Below are 24,858 nucleotides of genomic sequence, written 5' to 3' on the forward strand. Positions count from 1 at the left end.
CGATGGCGGGGGGCCTTCCTCACCGAGTAAAAGCTCGACAGTTAAGGTGTCAGTGCTATGATGGAGAGGGTCTGCCTTCACAGGAGGCCAGCAGCTGCCAGCTTTTCAGCAGCTTGTGTCCAGGCCATCACATAAGTTAGTGGTCAGAGCTTTGGGTAATGTGTAAGGAAAAGGGAGGGCAAAAAAACGACCAGAAGATTTACAACACAGGCCAAAGGTGAGAGGTCAGAGTGTGGAAGGGCAGAAGGTGGATCTTCTCTCGCACACAAGAGTTTTCAAAACAGTGGCACAGAGCCAAACTGAAAACACACAATTGCATTTTCAGTTTGACCCCCACACGCTAAAATGTTACAGTGATTTAGTGGAAGGTCAAGCATTTATTGGGTTTTTATTTGTGCTGAGACTACTTTTATGATCATTATTATCATTAATATTATTAAGATTATGATGATGAAGATGATTATTATTACTTATTATTGTCATTGTTATTATTATTATTAACATTGTTATTATTATTATTGACATTGTTATTATTGTCATTGTTATTATTGCCATTGCTATTATTATTATTGTCATTGCTATTATTATTATTGTCATTGTTATCATTAGTATTGTCATTGTTATATTATTATTATTGTCATTGTTATTATTATCATTGTTGATTAATCAATATTATTATTGATATTATTGTTGCTGTTGTTATTTTATCATTATTATTATTATCATACATAAAATATTGTGGTTGTTGTTATTAATTTATTATTATTATTGTCATCATTATCTTTGTTATCATTAGGCATTATTATCACTGTGTTTTGTTGCCTTATCACGACACTGTCTAATATGTTTTTGTCCTTTATAGACACATTAAATATCAAACTGTTGGTTTTCGGGAAAAATTGTTTCCTTCCACATAACTATTATTGTGTCAACAAACTGCTCATTTATATATTTATTACTCACAATATGTAGTTTACATTTACTATAGGAGGGTGTATTTAATCCCAAGTGCAAAAATCATACCAAAACATTACACCAACCACATGCCAAACCAGTAAATAACCATGCCCTAAATTTAAACACGTCAGTCTTTCTTTGACCTTTTTGACCAATGTAGAGATGAGACTTGATTTAAGTGTTTACTTGTTCCATTCATTTTTTAATTCAATTGAAGAGTATTAGTGACCCTTACATTGCATATATAGTATAAACAAGATATTTGTAAAGTGTAGTTAAGATCAGTAAATAAATAAATGGCATCATTAATCAACTCTAGATCAGAGCAGACACTTAAACACTCTGGCAGTTTACCTGGCATCTCTCACTTATTACATGGTCATAGACCAATAAAGAGCCAGGCCAGCTCCAGTCCACCAATCGAACACTTGGCATCTGCAGGTCGTAAGGGAGGACAACGAATCAGATGGCTCGCTTTTGCGAGGCCAGGGCGGGGTATGCTGGTGTCGGCTGTGTGCCCGGACCCTTCTAATCTCACCAATGGGAATGCAGCTCTCCTTGTAATCCAATTAAAGGAGTGTAAGCGGTTTGTTAGACACTGTGTGTTAATGTAAGCACCATCCAATATACCCTGAGCTGGTAACAGCATGGCTGGGGATACACTTTGGTCCATGGAACATCGAAGTAGTATACAGCTGGAGGCGCTGCTGCGGTAATATCTGGATCAGCAGATTTTCATGGTATTTGCTTTGGCCTTTTGGAGTCTCATTTGTACCATCTCAAACCAGCCTTGTGAATTCAGCAGGGGGTAAAGGTGGGGGGAATTAGCACTCTGAATAAGAATACTGCTGACCTTGGTTCTTCCTTTTTAGATCTGATGACCAAGGCAAATGTTGTCTTAAAGGAGGAATTAGAAAGGTTGTTCACAAAGTAAGAGAACAAAGACGTACAGGTCGCGCCCAACATATTGTACTGTATAGGATTATTCTTGTATATCATCCACATACGCCCAAATGATTCAAACATTACCCCCTTTGTGAAGTAAACTGAGGGATTTTAATTGCACTTGAGCATTTAATATCTGTGTATTTGCACAGTGGCATTTTTATCTAAAAAAATGGTGCACCATCCACTTAAGAAGGCCACATACAGAGAAAACTACTCTCCTCTCAATTGGTAGTTTTCACTGCGGTTTGGCTTTCAACAGTAATGTAAAAAACACAAACAATTATATGCAATAAAACAAAATCTTAAGATGCATTCATTCTATTAATACTGTGTATCATCATTAGCGTTGCGGCTGAGTTGACTATTTCTTTTCTTGACCACGTTTTACTTTTACGCCCTGCATTTAAAAACAAATAAAAATTCTTTTGCACCCCCTGATGTGCCAAAATAGGCATGCCGCTGTTTTCAAACTCTGCAGAGATGACATCGATTTAAAAAAAAGAAGAAAATGTTCAAAAAGGTGAACACAGTTTAGAAGGCCTTTGAATAAATCCAAAAAGGGGCCACTTCCACAAGAGATACATGATTGCCCATATCATTATTAATTCAATCATTCATTTGTATTAATTTAAGGGTTGCAAGGGGTGCTGTAGTCTATCCCCGCTAACTACAGGCACCGGGCTAGGTAGGATATCAAGTTGGCCCTTGCGTCCTTCAATTTTTTGAAAGCAGCCCTCAGAGGAAAAAAAAAAGTTCGGACTACCTTTCTCCAAAACAACAAATATTAAGAGACAACATTATTCGTCCGATTATTTTGCAATTTAATCACCGAGCACCATCTGCTGGATCTGGTAGGGCACTGCCCCACTTGCCCTTAATGCAAATCCTCCAGCGTATTAACATCATTTTCTGATGATGAACCAGCGTTATCGCGCATTTTCCCCTGCAATCCAGTAGTTGCATATGCTTGCGACACTTAACATGGAGGAACTTAATCATATATTCCTTAGTCTGCTTCCCAGATGCTCGTATTTGAACTTAATTAGATGCTACATCACCTCTGCGAGGGTCTGCATGGCAAATCTTATTAAGGAAAGCAATGTGTTCCTCTTGTGCTCGCTGATTCCTTTACATCTCGCCGTCTGCGAGAAGAAATCCCGCCGAGGCATATTCTCCAGCCTCCGTAACTAATGACGCCACTGCCCAGATCTGACAGTGAGCTGTGTCTGTATATTGTGCTTAATATCATAATAATAATGAGAGCAAATTAGAACAATCAATTTCCATGGGTGGTTGTTGATTGGAGGAAGAGGTGGAAGTGACAGGAGACGATCCATCATCCTCGGCCAGTCACATTAAGCAGAGCGCCGCGGAGCAGGTGGGCTGGGCTGGGGGCCACTTGCAACCAATGGGAATGGGCAGGGATGGGAGGAGGGAAATCCATTATACCCAAATCAAGTGCTAATGTTGTTGAAGTGGGTAAAACCAAGAGCACTGCCGGGAAAGGGAGGAGAGTGTGGGACAGCGTGTCGCTGAGACTTATGACTGCTTTGACAAGATTCTGAATCTACATGACAACAATCCAGTGATTTATTAGAATTTTTTGGCAGGGCTCATAACTTGTAGCCGAACATGAGGTTATGAAAATAGTTTATGATGAAGTATTTTGCATTTCATAAAATGTAGACACTACAGTAGCTTATAAGTGATGATCACTATTTAACCTTAATGAGTGATTAACTCACTCGATGCCAATGAAGAGGATAGACGTCAAATCAGCGAATTAGCCAAAGCAGTTCGGTAAGGGTCAACATATCACATCGTCACAATTTGCTTTCTTGTGGGAGTGAAAAGACCTTAAAAGTGACTCGGTGTAATGGTTTAATTAATTTTCATCACTGCTTATTATTGTCAGGGTCGTAAAGTGCTGGAGGCTATCGCAGCTTAATTTGGGCGAAAGGCAGACTATACTAGATTGGCACTCATCAATCCCACGCTGTCTGCACAGACAAGTCAAGTGAAATAACCAATGAAACCATTAGGTGACTATAATGTTTTAATTGTACTTTTAAAAAAAGTAATTATTTCATTCATTCATTAGTCTTCCATACCTCATCCTCAAAAGGGTTTCAGGGGTTGCTGGAGTCTAACCCAATGGTCTTTGAGCGAAAGGCAGACTAGGGTTCCTAGACTGGTCGCCAGTCAGGTCACACAAAGAGACAGACAACCAATCACACAGCCACCGAGTGGGAATCGAATCCAGACTGCCCAACCCAAAGACTGCCGAAAGAACCACTGCACCATCAGGTGACAATACCACAAAATCTAAGATAAAAATATATTTCGTATTTTCTGGCAATAATGCTGCATTTGTCGCTCCAAAAAAATTATGACTGAATCAAGGGTACGGCTTATATGTGCATAAATTAGACTTGGCATGCACAAAATTGCAAGGTGACTAAGACGAAACGCCCCAACGCAAGACAATATGGCCGATACGGTCATTGATTTCAAGATAGAGAAAAAAAAGATAAAAAGATAAAACGATAAACTACATTTTGACGTTGAATGAAATTCAAGAAGACAAAAAGCCCTATCAGGCACCATGGCGGACGAGTGAATAGCGCGTCGGTGTCACAGCTCTGAGGTGATGGGTTTAAGTCCAGGTCGGTCCACCTGGTGTGGAGTTTGCATGTTATCCCTGGGCCTGCGTGGGTTTCCTCCAGGTACTCCACTTTCCTCCCACTTTCCAAAAGCATGCATGGTAGGCTAATTGGACACTGAATATTTCCCTTAGGTATGAGTGTGAGCATGAATGGTTGTCCATCTCCTTGTCCCCTGCGATCAGCTGTCCACCGATTCAGGGTGTCCTTCGCCTTTGGCCCGGAGTCAGCTGGGGTAGGCCTCAATTAGAAAAGTTCTTTGTATTTTAGATTTATTTTGACCTCCACAAATCCCCAGGGAGAAAGTTAGAGTCCAGTCCATGGCCTTTATGCTTTGTGATTGTGTAAAATTTGTTAAGGAAAGTCAGATACTCACACATCACTTGTCATTCCACGGCTCATACCTCACCCTTCTCTTGCAGCTAATCCAGCAGGGTGACGATAAGTCTCTTTGCACCTTTTACCATTGAGCATTGTAGTCTTTCTCTCTAATCCTGTTTCTGCTAAACGATGGCACGCGGTGACTATATTAGATTTCATCGGGAGTCATCAATCATAGGTGCACTTAACACGATCAGCTCCCCAGTTTTTTCTAAGCGAACAATGGGGGACATGCTCATCCCGTCTGAGCAAATGAGTAATTTAAATACTACACAAGAGACAACATCAACTGGGAATGGGTTGGATGATTAAAGGTCTCAATATCTGCAGATGATCTGACAGTGATATTCAAGGGGAGGTTTATTGAAATAATAAGCAATTAATGTGCACTTTCAGCAAACACGTAAATGCTCACGGGTATTCAGATTTTTTTTTCTTTCGTATTAATATACTGTAATTGATGGCTTTTCTACACAGTGTGTGTTATCACCTTGTCAAGTTTATTTATTGTCACACCAAGCTCAAAATGTTGAACGCCAGTCTCACAACAGTAAAGACATTTAGAAGTATTCATTAGCTTGGCAGGGAGACTTCACTTTAGTCTTTCAATATTTAAAAAAGAACTTGTTTTAGTTAATTAATTGACTACTCATTGAGAGCTGAAATTCTATGATTTTTTTTGTTTTCAAAAAAATATTACTATAGTTATTTATTTATCGATATGAGGATATCCTACACACAAAAGCGCTAATTTTAATTGGTTTAAGGCCGTGCCTTAAGTGGTATAAATGCTCTTATCATAATGGAGCAGCAGTCTGTGAATTTTCTGGATTTTTATGGTCAGTATTTTGATTCTGGTTGGAGTATAATTTTTGCCTTCCTGTTTAGATATTGCCTCTTTAAGTGATGGACTATAAAAGCTTTTTTTGGTGGAGATTTTAAGCCTAGTTTTTCTTTGACATTTTGATTTGATTATTTTAAATACATTTGACATTTTGGGTTAATTGTGGAGTCATAATTGTCCATAGGACTGAATGATTATGACTGTTATTAATAGGAGACCCTGCGATGGGCTGGCACCTTGCTCATGATTCGTAACTCACCATGAATGAGGACAGCTGCTCAAGAAAATAAATGACTTTGTGTTGGTGAACCCAAATCACAACTGTCACTTTCATTGCCTTCATTCAAGAAGTAATCATTCATGAAAGTGTTTTAAGACAAGCTCATCGTACCAATAGGCAATAGATGATCTCTTATGAATTTTAGGCATAAATCTCATAGTAAAAAATATTGTCAAAAATCTCTCGTCACTTCTCTACATACACTCTCATCAAATTATTTTCCTCTCAGGTTAGTGGAGAGCCATATGCACCCATGGAAAGAGCCATATATGGCTCCCGAGCCGTAGGTTCCCTACCCCTGCACTAAACTAACGGAGCAGTTGGAAATGTCTTAACTTAGAAAGACCCAGACTCTTGCAAGGCATGCATTTTTATTTTCTCTTTGATATTAAAACAAATAATTATCTTTTTAAATGATGTAGTTTCTGAGAAATAAGGGATCGCCAGGCGCTAGTAGTCCAAAATTTAACGTTGTAGTCTTGTGACAACCAAAAATGTGACAAGCACACATGTGGACACTAGGTCCTACGAGGTTAAATGACTTTGAAATCAATTATAAAATTAAAAGTCAGGATATAGAGCAAAGAATGTAGATCTTGGGAAATAATCTTGGGAATTTGTGTAATCCACAGCCTATTTGAAAAAAAAACCCCAGAAAAATCACAACTTGCTCTCTTTGTAGTAGAATTCTACGAAAGTCGGAACTGGTGAATCACATTGTCAAGCAGAACTAATCCGAATTTTAAAGCGAAAAATATCGTCTATAAGATCGTGTGCATGAGCGCATGAAGCACAGTTAAACCGGTATAAAGCTCAGCTGGTATGCGATATTATCTGTGTATATCAGTTAGAATTTAACGCGTGATTGTTTCTAATCATCTTTTTTACTCTTCTTAAATAATTACACTGTCTCCGGCTCATTTTGGGGTGGGGATAGCAGAGGGGTCACACAAGGACATAAGTGATTGGGAGAAAAGCAGTCACCAAAGGCCTATTTTACTATACAGCTCAACCTTGCCATATTCACGTGGTTTTCCCAATACGTATGCTATACTTTCACCATTTTCATTTAAAGTAGGAGGGCTAGATTGAAATGGCTGTACTTGCTTTAGGAAAGACGTGTTATGAGACCCACTTTTCAATCCTCCTCAAGCTCGGAAAATATTTTTTTTTAAAACACGAGGACCGATGTTTGGATACTTCATTCAATGCATACTTGTCAGCCTCGTGCTCTCCAACTATCTCATTGTTGAATGTTCGCTACTAGGGCATGAAAAATCTCCACTATGTTATCCGACAGAAACAAAGAGCCTCATGCAAAGTGAGCGCAACATCAAATTATCATTGAAGTGTGTATTATTACTGGATGCATTTACTGTAGTCAGTAATGTCTGATCTATAATATGATATGCAATGATAAATGGAGAAGGTATACCTATTTTCTTCATTGTATAAAAACACCCTAAATTCTTGCCTAGCCAATCGCAGGACACAAGGAGACAGACAACCATTCATGGTCACACTCATAATTTGGGGCAATTTAGAGTGCCTAAAAAGTGTGGCAGGAAACCGGATTACCAAGACAAAACCCACACTGGCCCACACGTGGACTGACCTGGATTCAAACCTAGGACCACAGTACAATATAACTTTTTCAAATGGGGAAATATTGATATGTACAAATGAGGAAGAGAAGAATAACAAGTCATTTGTACTTGCATGTAAAATGTTGATTTTTATTTGTGCTTCATTGTTTACTGTTGGCTTACGAATCATCTTTACATATCCCGCCTCCGAACACACCCCCAGTTGTGTGACAGAAAGTGGTGGAGTACAACAAGCGTGGCATTTCAAAGTTTATAAAGTCTCCAGCCTGAGCTTTTCTGTCATTTCTTCTGAGGGATTTATATTTCACTGTCAAAATGGTGGAGGAACTGTTGGTTGAAGATGAGACCAAAACCAACAGGGTGAGTTTGTTTCACTTATTATTATTTATTTATGCATTTGAAATGAGAGTGGTTAGTGCATTGGACTCACATCTCTGAGGTCCTTCATTCAAATCCAGGTCGGTCCACTGGTGCAGAGTTTGCATGTTTTGCGTGGGTTTCCTCTGGGTACTCCGGTTTCCTCCCACATTCCAAAAACAAGCATGGTAGGCTGATTGGACACTCTAAATTGCCCCTAGGTATGGGTATAAGTGTGCATGGTTGTCCGTCTCATTGTGCCTTGCGATTGGTTGGTCACCGATTTGGCCCTTAGGGAGATGGGATCAGCTCCAGCACCCCCACAACCCTAATGTGGATAAAGCAGTTCAGAAAATGAACAAATACTCTCCCCGGAAAGTGCATTTTCTAGTTTTTATATGGTAATTTGTTTTTAATATACGGATCTAATGTATGTAAGTTCCATATTACCGCTAAATGTTATATTAAGTTTCTCCATGCCTATCTATCCTTTCAGAACTTGACAAAATCCCTCTTGGCAGTTGCTTTTCTGGCCTCGGTTGGTAGCTCCATGCTCTATGGATTTAATCTTGCTGTGGTCAACTCTCCCGCACAGGTTTGTACCATTTTTTGTCCTTTGACTAATTTCTCATTATACCTTAAATCCCACCGTGAGATGCCACTTTAAGCAAATGTGTTGAGAGGACACATCTGATTGTCATGTGGGGTCATGTGGCTTTGCATGTCAAATTGGAGAGTGAACCCATCATGTGCCCTGATCCACCATTGAATACTGAATTTGATGCAGTCTACAAATGGAGGGAACTGAGAAACATTCCAGTTTAATCCCATGCTGATGGATGTATGGCTTGTGGTTGGTGTACAGCGCTAAATGAGGCCCTTTTTCTATTATGATTTACGATATATTATTGAGTTGTTTGTTCGGTAGTTCATCCATTTTTCATCTGTAATGATTATCCTGTTCAGAGCCGCAGGGATGCTGGAACAAAAACAAATTATCATCAGCATTGAGATAGTTTACCCTAGACTGACCATCGCATTGGTCAATCACAAAATTAACTATTAAAAGCAAGCTTCTTCATCTTCTTGCGCTTTTCCATGGTTCCCTTTAAATTAACATATCCTATCAAGATTGATTACAACTGATCACCCAGTATTGTTTGCATTGTTTAACCAATTAACTCTCGTCAGTGGATGATATTGTTCAAGCTCTGAGGTTATCAGATTTTATTAACCAGGCTTCCTGTCTACTGTAGAATTGATTGCAGAGCTATTAAAGACTGAATGGCTCATAGGTCAAATTTATTGCCTCTGCTATAATGTCTCATGACTTGTCTTTTTTGGAGACGCAAATCTTGACACTTGGAACCAACTCAATATTTTAAGACAACATGTGTCAAGTACAAGATCCCATAATGTCAAGCTATGTTAGAAATTGACATGCTTTTGATATGGTTAGGACAAAGCTTTGACCATGTGACTTGGAGAATTGGTTATGCATTTGTTACACTAGTGTTATCCAAGGACCATTTTTTTTGTGTTTGGGACCTCACTTGAGTTTGAAATGATAGATTACTCTACCACAATTTGTTTTTATCGGATCTATGAAGAAACTGTGTTGGTTCACAGGCAGCTTGGCCCAGGATAAAATACCAGATCAGTGCAAGAGAACATTAATTTGAAACTCTGAAATTGGCATAGTCTCGACATGTTTTTGTTGTTTAATGGGTTTGTGCACATTTTCAAATATGGTGTTCATCTCATTTGGGAGAAGAGCACTGTATATTGGAAATAAAGATACTATATACCAGAAAAAGGAGACATTTATAAGTGAAAAATGAGCAACAAAACACAAACATCCAAACCTTTTTAAACCATTTCTGAAAATTAGAGCGCTTATGGTAATTTTCAATTGCGTATTGTTTTTCATTAGTTAGAATTACTATACTTTTTTAAACTACAAATTGCACCTTAGTAAAAGTCGCGCTAGCCAAAAACAAACCGCTTATCCTCACAATGTTCGCGGGGGTACTGGGGCTTATCCCAGGTAACTATGGGCTCCAGGCGGGGGACACCCTGAATCGGTGGCTAGCGATTCAGAAAATTAGATGAGATTTTAGCATCTCTTGTTAGTCCGCTTCATGCTGATGAGTTGTTGCCCATCTATCATGCAGTTCCCATTCTTTCACTGTGTTCTTTGTAATTTTGCTTTTTTGGGATTGTATTAATGCCTGCTATGCCTCACAAGCGCGTTGCCTCTTTTAAGGATGTTACTAAGTTTAAATGGCAGCAGAGAATGTTGACAATCATCGGAAGGGTTCTCGACATTAAAACAAAAGGAAAATTTACACTGTCATCTTGCTCAATTCAAGAGTAACTTAGTCTGCCATTCACTTTATCAAGAAGGCCGAGGCTAACATTAGGAAGACTTGCGTCACTTTTAGTCAGACAGCGAAGATCCTCTTTGTGTTCCAGAAAATAAGGTAAATTCTTTTGAGAATACCATGGTTTTATTAAAATCATATTCATACATGTACTGTTTGAATGATAGTTTTTCTTACATTGTCCATTTATTGTAAGTTTAATACTTTGTGGGTCAATCCCAGTAAATGCATTTCTCTGTACCTCCATCAGTATATCAAAGACTTCTACAATGAAACACTGCAAGAAACCTATGGCTGGACTCCAGATGAGAGGCACATCACAATCTTGTACTCTCTTACTGTGTCCATTTTTGCCATTGGTGGGATGATCGGCGCTCTGTCAGTGGGAAAACTTGTAACCAAATATGGAAGGTTAGTGTGTTTATGACCTCGCACACATAAAGTACTTTGAAACACAAGTGCGATGTCTGAGCGTACCAAAACACGTCCACAATAGTCATAATACCTCATAATAACCTCTATTTGAGCGGCACCTCTATTTGAACGACACCTCCAATAAAATGGCACTATGGTGGAAGATTTAAAAAATAGAATGGCACCCTCACCCTCTGATTGAACGGCACTTCTGGCACCTCTTTGTTTAGACTAAGCAAGGCTCCCCATGCTTACATTTCATTGCAAGAAAATAAGATAATATTAATAATGAACTAAAGATGAGCAAAACATTCTTTAATTGCAAGGCCAAGCAAATACTTTGTTATAAGCAAATGTATAAAAATATGAAAAAAACAGACCCCAAATAGAAATATTTTATTTATCACAAGGTAGCTTAAATGTTTTCATGCTTCTGAACAGAAAGGGGACGCTTGTGAGATCAGCTGTGCTCGTGTTTATTGGAGGAGGTCTCATGGGCCTCAGCAGAGCATGGAGAGAACCATCCATGGTTGTGATTGGACGCTTCATTGTTGGAGTACACTCAGGTAGGCCTGCCTCTTTCGTGAATGATAAGATAGAAAATCGTCGGGATAACTTAAATTAGCAGAATATGTTGCTTGTGCTTGTGTCATATTATTTAGTTTGTGGGATTCATGTTGTGGGATTAACTGTTGTTGAAACTGTTTTTTTTTTTTAAAAATACATCAAAATATATATTAAAAACATTGAAAAAGTAGTGATGATGATGTTGAAAAAAAAGCTCTGTAAGTTTTCTCTTTTCAAAGAACAGGTATCTCTCTCAGTGTGGTTCCAATGTACCTTGGTGAGATTGCCCCCAAGAATCTTCGAGGCTTCCTGGGTCTTATTCCGAGCATCCATATTTGTCTGGGAGTCTTTATTGCTCAGGTCCTGGGGCTCGAGGAGTTGATGGGAAAGGTATGAGTAAGGTCATGGTCATCCCAGCTGTACAGTAAAGTCAGAGTCTTAAAAGTCTCACATTTATTCATCTTAAAATAGTATTTAGACGGCATTGAATTTTATCCAATTGGTCTTGAATTAGTGGCAGTCCGGATGCTGAGTGGTTAGCGCATCGGCCGAGGCGGTCCAACTGTTCGGAGTTTGCATGTTCTCCCTGTGCCTGCGTGGGTTTCATCCAGTTACTCTGGTTTCCTCCCACATTCCAAAGACTTGTGGGGTAGGCTGGTTGCACACTCTTAATTGCCCCAACGTATGAGTGTGAGGGTCTCTCGTGCCCTGCGATTGGTTGGCCACCAATTGTCTGCCCCACCTCGTGCCCAAAGTCATCTGGGATGGGCTTTAGCAACCCCCATGTCCCTTGTGAGGATAAAGCCGCTCAGAAAATGAATGAATGTTTCTAGGAATTATTTTTTTTCACGTTCTCTATGTCATTTTTGCTAAAATTGGTATTTTTTTTGTTCTGTTTGTTCTTAAATATGTACAAATAAAAAGGCTTAAATCTATTGTGATAAAACCTGTAGTAACCCTAATGTTACCTTAGATGCATAATGTGTCCAATATTAACCAAGATGGTTCTTTACAGGAACAGCACTGGCCTTTGCTAATGGCCCTGATTATATTTCCAACCCTGGTCCAGCTGATGCTGTTACCATGGTTTCCTGAGAGCCCACGTTACCTGTTGATAGAAAAAGGAAATATTCATGACACCATTGCAGGTTTGCCAATTTATTGTCACATAAGCAATTCAACTGCCTCTTCACATCCCAGATTGAAAATGTCAAATCCTCTCGGTTTCAGCCCTCAAGTGGTTTCGTCCTAAAGGCAACATCCAGTTAGAGGTAGAGGAGATGCAAGAGGAACAACGTTCTTTGTCCTCCATCCAGACTGTATCTGTATGTGGACTCCTCATGGACCGCTGCGTCCGATGGCAAGTCATTACCATTGTTGTGGTAAACATCGGCATGCAGCTGTCTGGCATTGATGCGGTGAGTGGAGGAAAGTAGCATTGGCTAGGCCATGTTTGTGCAAAGGCTGTGCAGTTATTATGGCAGATTCCCGCTGTGCTCCCCCCGTCTGTATGCCTTCCTGTCCATACATCACAGTCCCACTAAGCAGGGGGTAAACAACCACGCCTCATTATCTTTAGGTCTCCTCTTCCCCGCTCTGGCTTATTTGAGGGTTGACCCATCTACATACATACAGGCATCACTCTGGTACTCACTGCACTGTGCCAATGGAATCTGCAGGCATGCTGATTCCCGTGCTAGTAGAAAATCCCAGCAGGGGTACACCCCACTGGGCCCGCCAGCCCCAGATGTTACAAACAGAAACACCCAAGCATGAACATAGAATGTGTTATACATCTTCCAACACTCACAGTGATGTATGTTTCAGCCATATTTTATCGACAACTTATCCTGATATTTAATATATTGGGTGGTGTCTAAATTCCGGGACGCAGGATTTTGTTGCAACCGATCCAGCAAAGGCCTTTTAACCAATGAGATTTCTGCAGAAAACAAGAAGCACCCGACTGCAATCCACTGATTGCACCTGTAGGACACCAGATTGATGAAAATGTGTCCTCTTGATGGGTTGGAATGAAAACCTGAATGTACTGCGGCCCTTTGTGGAATAGTTTGCCCACCCCTGCCCTAACCACTACTACTACTCGCCCAGAGTCAGCTGGGATAGGCTCTAGCAACCTTTGACCATGTCCAGAATAAACAGTTTTGTAGCTGAATGAATGATTGTATGTATTAGTAGCTGTTTATTTTCATCCCTTTATTGTCGGCTTTTTTGTAAACGCATGGGTGTTGCTTCAGCTGTTTACTTAATCAAAACAAGAACATTAATCAAACAAATCACAAGCGTGTCCAGACTGCCTCAAGAACAGATCAACTGCATGGTGACAATAGACAAATTAGATTCAAAGGGAGATGCTTCAATGGGACAATAATAATCATGTTGATAAATTGCACAATATGATTAAAGCACCATGTTATTCTCCATTTCAGATTTGGTTCTACACAAATGATATATTTAAGGATGCTGGTATTCCAGAACCCCATATTCAGTATACCACAGTGGCAACTGGAGCCATTGAGGTCATCTCCGGAATGGTGGGGGTGAGTGCTCTTATGAGACAAATACCTTTACATCTCTACATTACCATGTGTGATATTAGATGACTGAAAGTGTAAGTAGATGCTGAAAAATGCTGACGACACCTTGTTTCCTATCTTTCAGTGTTTTGCAATTGAACGTGTAGGTCGGAGACCTCTGATGATTGGCGGTTACATTTTCATGAGTCTCTGCTGTGCTGGAATCACTGTCTCTGTCCTCTTCCAGGTACACTGCTTGTCCACTTAAGCAATAGGGCTGTGTTTATGAAGCTGTATGTGGTGTAAATCACACTGCATGTGATTTTCTGTGTTAGCATAAAGCTTGTTGTATGTGCCTTGGAATTTCAAAGAGTCAATAGTCATTCCAGTCCTGGGTAAACTTGCTGGTCTAAAACAATTTTATCATTACTACAGCCACATCTTTGCTGAACACCTTTTTATTGCATGAAAAACTTTAAAACAAGCTAGATATTCTGATAAGACTAAAATAAAATGATTATGTTTTACCCAGGGTGCATCTGCGCGGCATATGAGAGGATGTTCTGTAATGTTTTAACTTTGGTAGTTTATAATTCTTTGTGATCAAATGCTGAGGAGTATATAATATATATTGAAGATGTATTTAGGATATAAAAAATACAAATGCTCCCACTTATGTGCTTACTCCTAAAAAATGAATATGACACAGTCTACCATACACGTTAATTACTTCTATGAGTTATATTATTTTTCATAATTTAGATGTTACTCTATTAATCAAAATATATTTATTATTACATGTTATATTACTATTAGATGGCCAAAAAGAAATGTTTGGGATAATTTCAATTGGGTGGAATACATTTTTGTAAAGTTTCTTTCCAGTCTATTTTAACATGCAACAAGCATTTGGATTAAAGAAACTAAAATTACAACATTTTTGTCCAAACGCAGGGGCAGCTGTCCTGCATGCGCTACATCAGCGTGGCCTGCGTTGTTGGAATTATTGCTGGTTTCTGTATTGGTCCAGGTAAATTAAAGTAGCAATTGGAAAATGTATGGATTTTGCCTTTACAATTTTTGTCTACGTCTTGTCACGAAGCTCTGAGTCCGCGATAGCTGAACCGCGAAGTAACAGGGGAACACTGTACATAATTTTTATGTACTTGTATGAACGTATAATAGAATGTTTTTATTTGTTTTTTTTTTAAGTGGGTCATTCTTTCTTATTCTATATTACTTACCTATTCAATACTGGACTCATGTAGAGCTGTATACAATTTAAGAGTCAATTTCCAGGTCTTGACTAGTGAGTAAGGTTACACTGCCTCCTGTTGGACACCTATGATGATGCATCCAAGTGCCATCTCTCTCTTTCTCTCTCTCTCTCTCTTCCTTTGCCTGAGCACAGATATTGTATTTCATTAGTCTTGTAAATTAGGAAGTCTTAAGTGCCACACTACATCCATTCACATAGTCATTTATACAGGAGAAAGAGTTGAGTGAAGTGAATTAAGAGGCAATCATTTTCAACATTGAGAGCCATGTTGAGTGGACCTGCGAGGATGATGAATTGGGGAGAATCGGGCCTGCACGACGTCATTCGTCAAGCAGGCCAAAATCTATACTTCAGCGCACAGATGAGGATTTCTGTTGCCGCAATTAGACTTTTAATGGCTCATTGTTCATCAGCTCGGCGTGATGAATGTAGCTTCCGTCAGACTAAAGCCTGCACGCAACATGACGCCTCCCATACATACCGCAAGATGTTGACAAATTATAGCCTCGTTATTAGCGTGACAATATTAAACTCTCTTCTACGCAATTATCATGTGCAGATAACGAGGACAGCATTTGTAATACTTAATGTTGGAACATTACAGTGAGAAATTTAAGGTTCACCTAAATGACTTTCACTTTTAACAATGAAGAATTATGTATTTATAATGATGGACAATTACAAAAGAAAAAAAAAGCAACATCTTAATGTATTGCACAAGCCTTTCAACTTGACAAATGTAATCCGATCCTCCTCAAAAAAACCCCATGAAAAATCATGTATTTGCATGACATTATGCATGCAATATCCTGTGTTATTTTTCATGACTGTATAGGAAAGTTCATTATTGTAATCTGCTACTTACTAGTCATTTTACAGCACCTGCTGTGGAGTTGACTGTCTCATAGGAGAGTTATATTACATTGCAAGCATACATACACTGCCCCATAGAAAGCAAATTTTATTATTATTCTTTGCTTGATATATTTATCTAGTTTAACATCCCTATAGTAGGCCTTTTCTTTACTATTGTGCAAACAATTTGAGTACAATTTTAAAATAAAGTAGCTCTACTAGTGTGTTGTCATACTCCTGAACACTAGGAGTAATTTAGAGTGTTCAACTAGCCTACCATGTATGATTTGGAATGTGGGAAGCAATTGGAGCACCCGGAAAAAACCTACATGAGTCCAGGGAGAACATGGAAATCCCACACAGTGAGGAATGACCTGGGTTTGAACCCACAACCCTAGAACTCTTAGGCTAAAGCGCTAACCGCTTGATCATCGGGCCACCGAACTGTTTATATTCTCAAAAATTACAATAATCGTAAACTTGAACTGTTTATAATCTTGAAAATTACAGTAATTGTAAACTCAAACTATTTATAATCTCGAAAATTACAATATTCGTAAACTCGAACTGTTTATTAACTAAAAAATTACAATAATCGTAAACTCGATCTGTTGATAATCTCAAAAATTACAATATTTGTAAACTCAAACTGTTGATAATCTCGAAAATTTCAATAATCCTAAACTTAAACTTCTGATAATCTCGAAAATTTTATGACTTTAATACATTCTGTGGCAGCAATTTTAACACGAAACATTCAACAACTCGAAGTAATGTTTCCAATTCAAATGAATAAAAATACAGTTTATATTCTAACCAAAAATACTCCATTCATGAGTAATCTTTAGTAATATCATTGGATTGGGTATCTTTCTGATTTGTCTTGAACATAATAAAGAGTATAATATTTCAACCTTAAGCAGATTCAACAGAATCTACTAAATATCTACAAAAGTTGACATTTTTGGCAAATTCTTGCAGCCGGCGTGCCGTTTCTGATCACAGCGGAGCTCTTCAAGCAGTCACACCGACCATCAGCCTACACCCTGGGAGGCTGTCTCAACTGGTTGTCTAACTTCACCATCGGCTTTGTCTTCCCCTTCCTTGAGGTCAGATATCATCTAAGTTTCCACTCTGAATTGTTCTTGAGTTCCCTGGTCCATACATAATACCATTGAACGACTGTTTTGATATGGTATAAATCAGTAATTTCCTGACATTTTTTGAGCACTTAAAGTCTTTCAATTTAAAAAGATGTTGCCTATATATTAACAATAGTCTTTCTCTTCAAAATGTTATCAGCAAGAATCATATAAACCTCCAAAATTTAGAAAATCAAATTTTTCACACTGATCTAATGTCACCAAAAGTTGATGTCTATAGACCCTGAACAACTTCTGGTTCAAGTGATGCAAAAATAAGTAAAGTAATGTTTTTAATTGCATAAATGTGTGACTTTTCTCCAAATATTACATAACCCTCCTAATATTACGCCCAAAAAAGTGCTTGCAAAGAAGGGTTAAAATGTTGAATTTTCTTCACTCAATTTGCTTCCGTAGAATTTAAAAGGCATTTTAATAAAATGGCGAAACATCAGAGGTCAATGATTTTCTGGGAACCTAAAATGAAGGATCATCTCCACATTCCAGCTGTCCAATAGGATTCAACCTTCCCTTTGTTTGGTCTAACTAAGCAGCAGATGTACTATAACTTTTCTAATGTTAATAAGCTAAGTAAAGCAAAGTCTTCTTCATTGTTTCCACATGTCTGTCCTCTATAGATGGCTACAGGTCCTTACTGCTACCTCATCTTCTGCGCCATCTGCTTAGGAATGGCTATCTACACCATCTTCATCATTCCTGAGACCAGGAATAAAACCTTCATGGAGATCAGTCAAATGTTTGCCACCAAGAACAACATCCATGAGGAGGAGTTGTCATCCAATAATCACCTGAAAATGTCTCGGATGAATGGCTATGGGACTTTGGGCCATCATGATGTCAAGTAAGAAGGGGGCAAACATTGTGTACTGTTAATACAAAGACATTTTGATCTCACCTCATGTGAAGGTTGTTATATTTTATAACCAACAATGAGAGGATGAGAGAATTTGATTTCTTGTGTGACTCAAGGGTCACTGTTAGGTAACTCCAACAGTCACAAGCCATCCATCTCTAATCAAGCGTTCAAAGCATTTTAATCCCTTCCCGGGCGTCATATTTTTCCAGTAATTTGTTCTGGAAACCCATTTTCCCAGATGGAAACACATTTGACGACTGTTTCTGCTTCCCTCAAGGGGAGATGACCACTGAATCAGCATCACTGCGCACTTTGCTTGTCTTTATATTTCTTCATCTTTTCCCTTACTTAAAATATTAGATTAGATTTGATGATATTATATTATATTAAATTAGATTAGTTACCTTTATTCATCCCAATATTTGCGAAATTTTATTGTCACAGTAGCAAGAGGGTGAGAATACAGACACAGGAAAAGACACTTTAGACATAAATAAATAGGTAATAAATAAGTTAATAAATAAATACATACATACATACATACAACTATATATAAATAGATACATAAATAAAAACATATATCCAACATATATAGATAAATAAACAAATAAATAAAAACATAACCATATCTAGATAAACAAAATAAATAAAAACATAAACATATGTATAAATACATAAGCGTAAATGATGGCCTGCCTGACTTTAAGAATAAAATGGGCCGTTTTCAAACTACTAGCTAGATTAGAATGTTGAAATGCCTTCACTCCTCGACCTCTCGGATCTCTCCCCAAGATAAAGATGAAAATATTAAGCGTTGATATGAACTGAGGAGTTGTCCCATTTCTTTTTCTCGCTTATTTAACTGGAATGTAATAATCCCTACAGCAATTTTAATTGTCTTCCTTTGTGCGAAGTCTCAGTAAGCATAAAGGTGTGTGATAGCAAAATTTTGACAAAATGATTCTGTCCGGCCTGGTGTATCTATAGTCTCTGATTGGATAGTTCTTGCCCTTTAATTAGAAATACAATTAGAGGCATTAGATAGGGTTGGTTTCAATATTATTCTTCTGTTGAGATTTTTTTCTGTTAAATCTACCTTTGTGAGAGATGATCTTGAGGCTACTGTAGTAGTCATTTTATGTCTTGAACTGTAATTTATCAACATGTGTGTTGGTGTATCTTATAAATATACTTCTTTGTGTAACATTATCTGCGAAGTATTCAATAAAATTAAGAATTTATAAAACCATTAATGTTTCAAATATGTTTCCCTTCTTAGTGCCTATAGGGCAGCATTATTGCTTTATGATGCTACTTCTCTACTGCTTTAAAGTTATTTTTTATTATTATTACTTATCAGATCTCATCCTAAGAAGTCGTATTCACCAGCAATAAACCTAATAATGAACAGTATAGTATAAAAAAAACATGAAAAAATTATCTGGAAACAGACAGAATTCTTATTTTATAAATTAAAGATTATGACAGCTGTATGAACAAAATGTCAAATAACCCATCCCAACTATAGATATGTTTTTTACATATGATGTCTTAAATTTCCGCACGCAACAGTGATCTATGTACATTAGAATCAAACATGCTATTACACCATTACAATGCAAATATAATATAAAATATACTGGTACAAAAAAGCTTTAGTAAAACCTCACTCTCTCACACTATGTGAATGCTGCCATCATAAATGTGCTTCTATGCAGCAAGGGTAAAAAAAATGTTCCATGTGTCATGTGACTTTGATAGCCATACACAATGCTAAAGGATCTCTTTCTTTCTGCCTTTAGGCAAGTTGATCCATCTGTCAGCCCCCCTGCAGAACTAACACACACAAACAGGAAAATTATTGTCACATGCTTGGATGTCCAGCTAAGAAAGGAATGAAAAAACTAAGCACCCCAAAAAAAATGTGGTCGCAACACTCTGGTCATTGTAAATGCAGAATGTATTAGATTAGAGTAGATTATATTAGATTAACTTCTATTCATCTCATATTTGGGAAATTCCGTTTGTAGCAATAGCGAGCACAGACACAGGAAAAGACAATGTAGACCTAGATAAAGATAGAACCACACACAAACATGCAAAATCACTCTTTCAAGAAGATCCGCACAGTCCCTCAGTTCATCTGGAGCTGATCCAGAAGCCAATAGCCCTCCTGGCCTAAATTGTTCCCAAAAATGTCCAGGACCAGAATAAATGAACTAAACTATTATAAAAATGACTGCCTCACACACGCGGTGGGTGAAGTCGAATTTTAAAGGTCTTGAAAACTTTAAAGTAAAAGGTATGAAGTACAAAATAAAGTAAAATGGGAAGTATTGGAAAATATAAACGCCGTCATGTAAAGTAAATGAATGAAAAAGTAGAAGGAAATGCAAAAATAAGGGGAAGAAGAGCGCTGAAGGGCAACAATAAGAGTTGTTGCATTGCTGCCAAATGACAAAGTGTTTCATTCCATGAGAAATGACCATAAACTGTGGTTGTCCATAATAGAAACTGGCTGCTCAACAAAGTACTCCTTGTCACTCCACACTGTATGACTGCGTGGATCACATTAAAGCGTTATAAAACACGTGAGAGCTCGCAGGCCTCAGGCAGAACCAGTCGATAAATCAACCAAATAGCATCACAGGCTGGCGTAGGAAGAAGTCCAACGGATAAAATGCTCTCCCACACAACAAAGCCAGACCGGCTGTGTAATTAATTGCAACAAATTACCTCTTCCTCTCCCTGTCTACCCCCACCTCCACTCTTAGCGTTACACTAACGAGCACACTCCTTGCGTACGCGTCTGAAGGAAGCGCGTGTACACGGGCGCGTACACGAGCCCGCTTTGCAGCGTTCATAAGTGCCTTAATGTGGCTTATTGCAGTGCGCGGTCCCCTTAGCCGTGGAAATATTCCTGTGACGGATGTGCTTTGTCGCCGGCTCTCCCCAGCGGAGGGCTGCTGCTGTCAGGGAGGAGATGATGACATTAACAGGGAGGCAAGGCGATGACAAATGCCTGTTATCAGCGAACGAGGCCGGTGACAAATCGAACGGCGGCGCTCGGGCAGCTCCGGCGCGGCGTAATAAAAAAGAAGATGGATGGCATACCCAGACAAGGCCTGCGATAATGCGATTTCCACTGCTCTCCCTGACTCCCAATTAAGGCTGGGGGGTGTCGAGAGAGGAGATAGACTGTGTGTCTTGTGGATGAGAGTGTCTCAGGATGGAGAAACATGAGGCATTGAAAAACTCTCAACACAGGCCTCTGCCAAGGCAACAGTATTTTACACAGACTGGGTAACCCCGTTATTTTGCAGGTTTTGAAGTGATCATTTTATAGTACTGTCAGTGTAATTAAGACTTTGGTTACGTTGCAGGTTAATTGAGATTTATTTGCCCATATGCAACAGCTAGGCGAATCGGAATCTTTCATGTCATCTCTCATCTCATCTCATTTTCTGAACCGCTTCATGCTCACTAGTTTCGTGGGGGGTGCTGGAACCTATCCAAGCTGACTTTGCCCTAGAGGCGGCAAGCCAATGCACACATCACATTTTTGTACACCGTTTAGGCGTAAACACAGGTTTGAAAACCCAACTCGAATTTGAAACCCTGACCCTGGATTTAAACTGTACTTCAGAACCCTAACCCTAGATTGAATGACTACTACACTGAACAGACTCCACGTGAACCTCACAAACTTGTTAGTAAAGCTTGCACATGGTGATGGAAGGGGTCAGAGCTGCAGGTAAAGTCGAGGTAGAGAACATGCAGCTTTAATTTTCCGCAGAGCCCATCTGCTCTGGTCTTTCCTTCCTCGCTTTTACTCACATCTCAATCACAGTCATGCCTCAGAGGTAGTAGGTTGTTATATGTCTCAGTGGCCAGGAGGAACATCATTAGAGTCTTTCAAACAGCGACAGTAATGAAGAAACCCCCACACCACTATGCCTTTTACCCTCTTGCTGTGAAATATTTCATTTAACAGACAGCTTCAAGTGCTCATCTCAAGCTCTTTGATTAGCACTTATTAGGCGTGTCAGCAAAAAAAGATTAGCCATTGCGGCCATCGCGAGCATGGCTGTTTAAATCAGCACTCATAAAAAGCCAGTTGACAGACAATCTTTGGCTTACGGGCAGCACAGCCAAAAAGAGATGAGCTACGATTCTGTCCAAGCTCTCCCTACTCCTGTCCAAAGACCCAGATGTTATCGTCTTCTAAAAGGATCCGTTTGGGATCTTGAAAAATAGCCGTAGGATGAAGTTGCACCTGTTCCAGGACACCCATGGGCGGCTGTTTTGTCACTCTGACAATGTTTTATAAGGGGCAGAGGAAGCTCAAAAGGCTGGAGAAGCAAAGCCATATATCTACAGCTATTACATCCAGGCTAAAAAAGAACGGGTTGAAATGAAGTGAAATATAGTTGTGGCTCAAAGGGGAGAAAGGAACAGAGTCTAAAGAGGGATGGCGGCGGCTCCTCGGGAGCCCGCGGGGGCTGTGCTCCAAATCAAAGACAGATGAGGCGCCGTTGTAGACGCTAACCTGTATCGTACTGCGAGCTATGCAGTGAGGAGAGGATGATATGTGGCTTGGGGTGACGCGTCTTCAGAGAGAAAAGCCCGCCGCTGACGATATTAGTTTGGGGGAACAAGGAGAAAGAAATTAGGAGCCTACAGGAAAAAAAAAAAGTGGAAGGGAGGAAGCAAGGAAAAAGTCCAAAGTCCAACTAATAAGGTGTCATGTGGACAGGCGGGCCGAAACACGACTGGGAGTTATTGTTGGGCTCAGGCCTGATGGTATAAGAATTACAGTACATGGATCATAGCTGGATCGATAGGTAGACAAAGTCATTACGGAGGGGCTGGCGTTGAACGGCTCCCAATGGGGCTTCGAGCAGGGACTGAGGCTTGACATTTATCACCAAGGTGATAGTTAACACACTTTAACACACAGGTGGGGGGGAGCACTTGCTCATATTTTTCTTGTTGCTCTTATTTCCAAAGCTATCTATTCCAGCCGTATCGATTGTTTAGAACAACCCTTGGTGCCAGAACACGTTTCTCTGTGCAATTGTTGTACCCTGTGAGAGATTCCAGACACAAAGCTATACAATATGTGTTTACAGGTAGTCGAAAAATTCTACACGCTAGTCTATAAATCAGTAAACAGTCCTTCTGTGTGCTGTGCCTTTGCAGCAAAGGAAGCAAAGCGATGGGGAGCATGAGCAGGGCAACATAGATCATCTCTGTGGCTGGAGAAATTAGGCATGAAATTAAAGCTGCCATCAATGGCCGGAGCAGGCGCTGTCATAAGATCTGCTATTATTTATACACAGAGGAGATGATGGTGATGATGGTGTCTGCATCACATGGGTGATAACAGGGAAGAAGTGAGAGAGAAACACAAAGAGAGAGGAATAGAGAGGCCTCCATCCATGCTCAGTTCTACTGACCTGCCATCATTTATACTGCCAAGGCCCAAGTGCAAGGTTAGCTCCAGCACCAGGTCTCATCAATCACTCTTGAGCTGGACGGAGAGAAGACGGGGGTCAGTGCCTCTCACAGCCAGCCTCTACTGATGAGAGAGTATTTATAGATCTGGGAGGACGATAGGAAAGAACAGACTGGACCCATTTGCGTCTACACAGCTGATTATGTGGATTTGCAGAGGAGCGTCTATGACAGACGTTGTCAACCAACGCCAATACTATCAATTAATCAATACTATACGTGTAGGAAAGGGAAACTTGAGGGCATTTGCAGCACGGAACGGCTAATTTTTTAGTATTACCATGGCCCTGTAAAGAGGGAACAAGCCAGCAGGGGGCGCCTATTGCCCATTCCATGATATAGATAGAAGAGGGGTGCCCCGAAAGTTATATACACTAAGAACCCACGTTTTAAAGGTTGAGATTCAAAGAGCCAGAGCACCCAGTGAAAGAGACACGCACACACAAAAACATACAATTAAAGCTATATCATTCACCATAACATTCGCCAAATGTTTTTTTTTAATATAATTTATCATTATTTTTTTATGGGCACTGATTAATTTGAGTGTATTATAAGAGAGGGTAAAAATAAGAGAAACGTGAAACAAGGGAAAGAGACAATAAATAGACAATAGTATGATAAGAAGGAAAGAGCCGCATTCATTTTGGCCGGCAGCCGCATGTGGCTTGAGAGCCGGGTCTTCGCCTCCACTGATCTAGAATATGCATTACTTGTTGCACCTTTCAGTCAAATCGTCTGTCCATTAAACGAATGTTTTTGAATTAAAACTGGAGCAAATTCTCATTCCATACAGTGGTGGTAGAGTCTATTAAATCAGAGTGTAACATATTAATGTAGGTGCCCTAAAACAGAAAATAGCTACACAAAACGATTTCCTAGTGCCTTCTGTGTGGGGAATGTGCGTCCTCTTGTGGAGCCTCAATGACCTTGTTCAAAACGAAATTGGAATCCTCATTGGACATTGGACACAATTCAGTCCATCCACATCACAACAGCCTTAAGGATTAAAAGAACTGGATCAAAAGCCCAAAGTATTCAAATGTGTATAGATCTAAAACATTGTTTATTTGAGCTTTTTATATATATTTTTAGATTTTACATAATTATTTTTGAACTAAGAACACTAACACTAAAAAATGACAATAATTGATTTAAAAGGGGGAAAATCAGGAAATTTAATATACATCTTTACTCTTCATTTTAATTTGATCCTAAAACAGAAAGTCAGCACTCATGATTTACTTTC

General features: G+C 39.3%; 1 protein-coding gene across 2 annotated transcripts; it reads left to right on the forward strand.

Annotated features, from left to right (window-relative positions):
- The first annotated feature begins 4,036 nt into the window (after positions 1-4,036).
- On the forward strand, positions 4,037-18,444 carry slc2a15b (solute carrier family 2 member 15b). Of its 2 annotated transcripts, XM_077719054.1 has the most exons (13): positions 4,037-4,212; positions 7,883-8,040; positions 8,534-8,632; positions 10,672-10,832; positions 11,277-11,401; positions 11,647-11,792; positions 12,418-12,550; positions 12,633-12,820; positions 13,853-13,963; positions 14,085-14,186; positions 14,894-14,969; positions 17,055-17,182; positions 17,854-18,444. In XM_077719054.1, exons 2-13 carry the CDS (start codon positions 7,996-7,998, stop codon positions 18,079-18,081), a joined length of 1,542 nt encoding a protein of 513 aa, XP_077575180.1. In that variant the 5' UTR covers positions 4,037-4,212; positions 7,883-7,995; the 3' UTR covers positions 18,082-18,444. The 2 variants fall into 2 exon arrangements, with proteins under 2 accessions (XP_077575180.1, XP_077575181.1); XM_077719055.1 differs by lacking the exon at positions 7,883-8,040.
- The last annotated feature ends 6,414 nt before the right edge of the window (positions 18,445-24,858 follow it).

This window comes from Stigmatopora nigra, chromosome 6, assembly GCF_051989575.1.
Source record: "Stigmatopora nigra isolate UIUO_SnigA chromosome 6, RoL_Snig_1.1, whole genome shotgun sequence".
In the NCBI taxonomy this organism is placed as follows: domain Eukaryota; kingdom Metazoa; phylum Chordata; class Actinopteri; order Syngnathiformes; family Syngnathidae; genus Stigmatopora; species Stigmatopora nigra.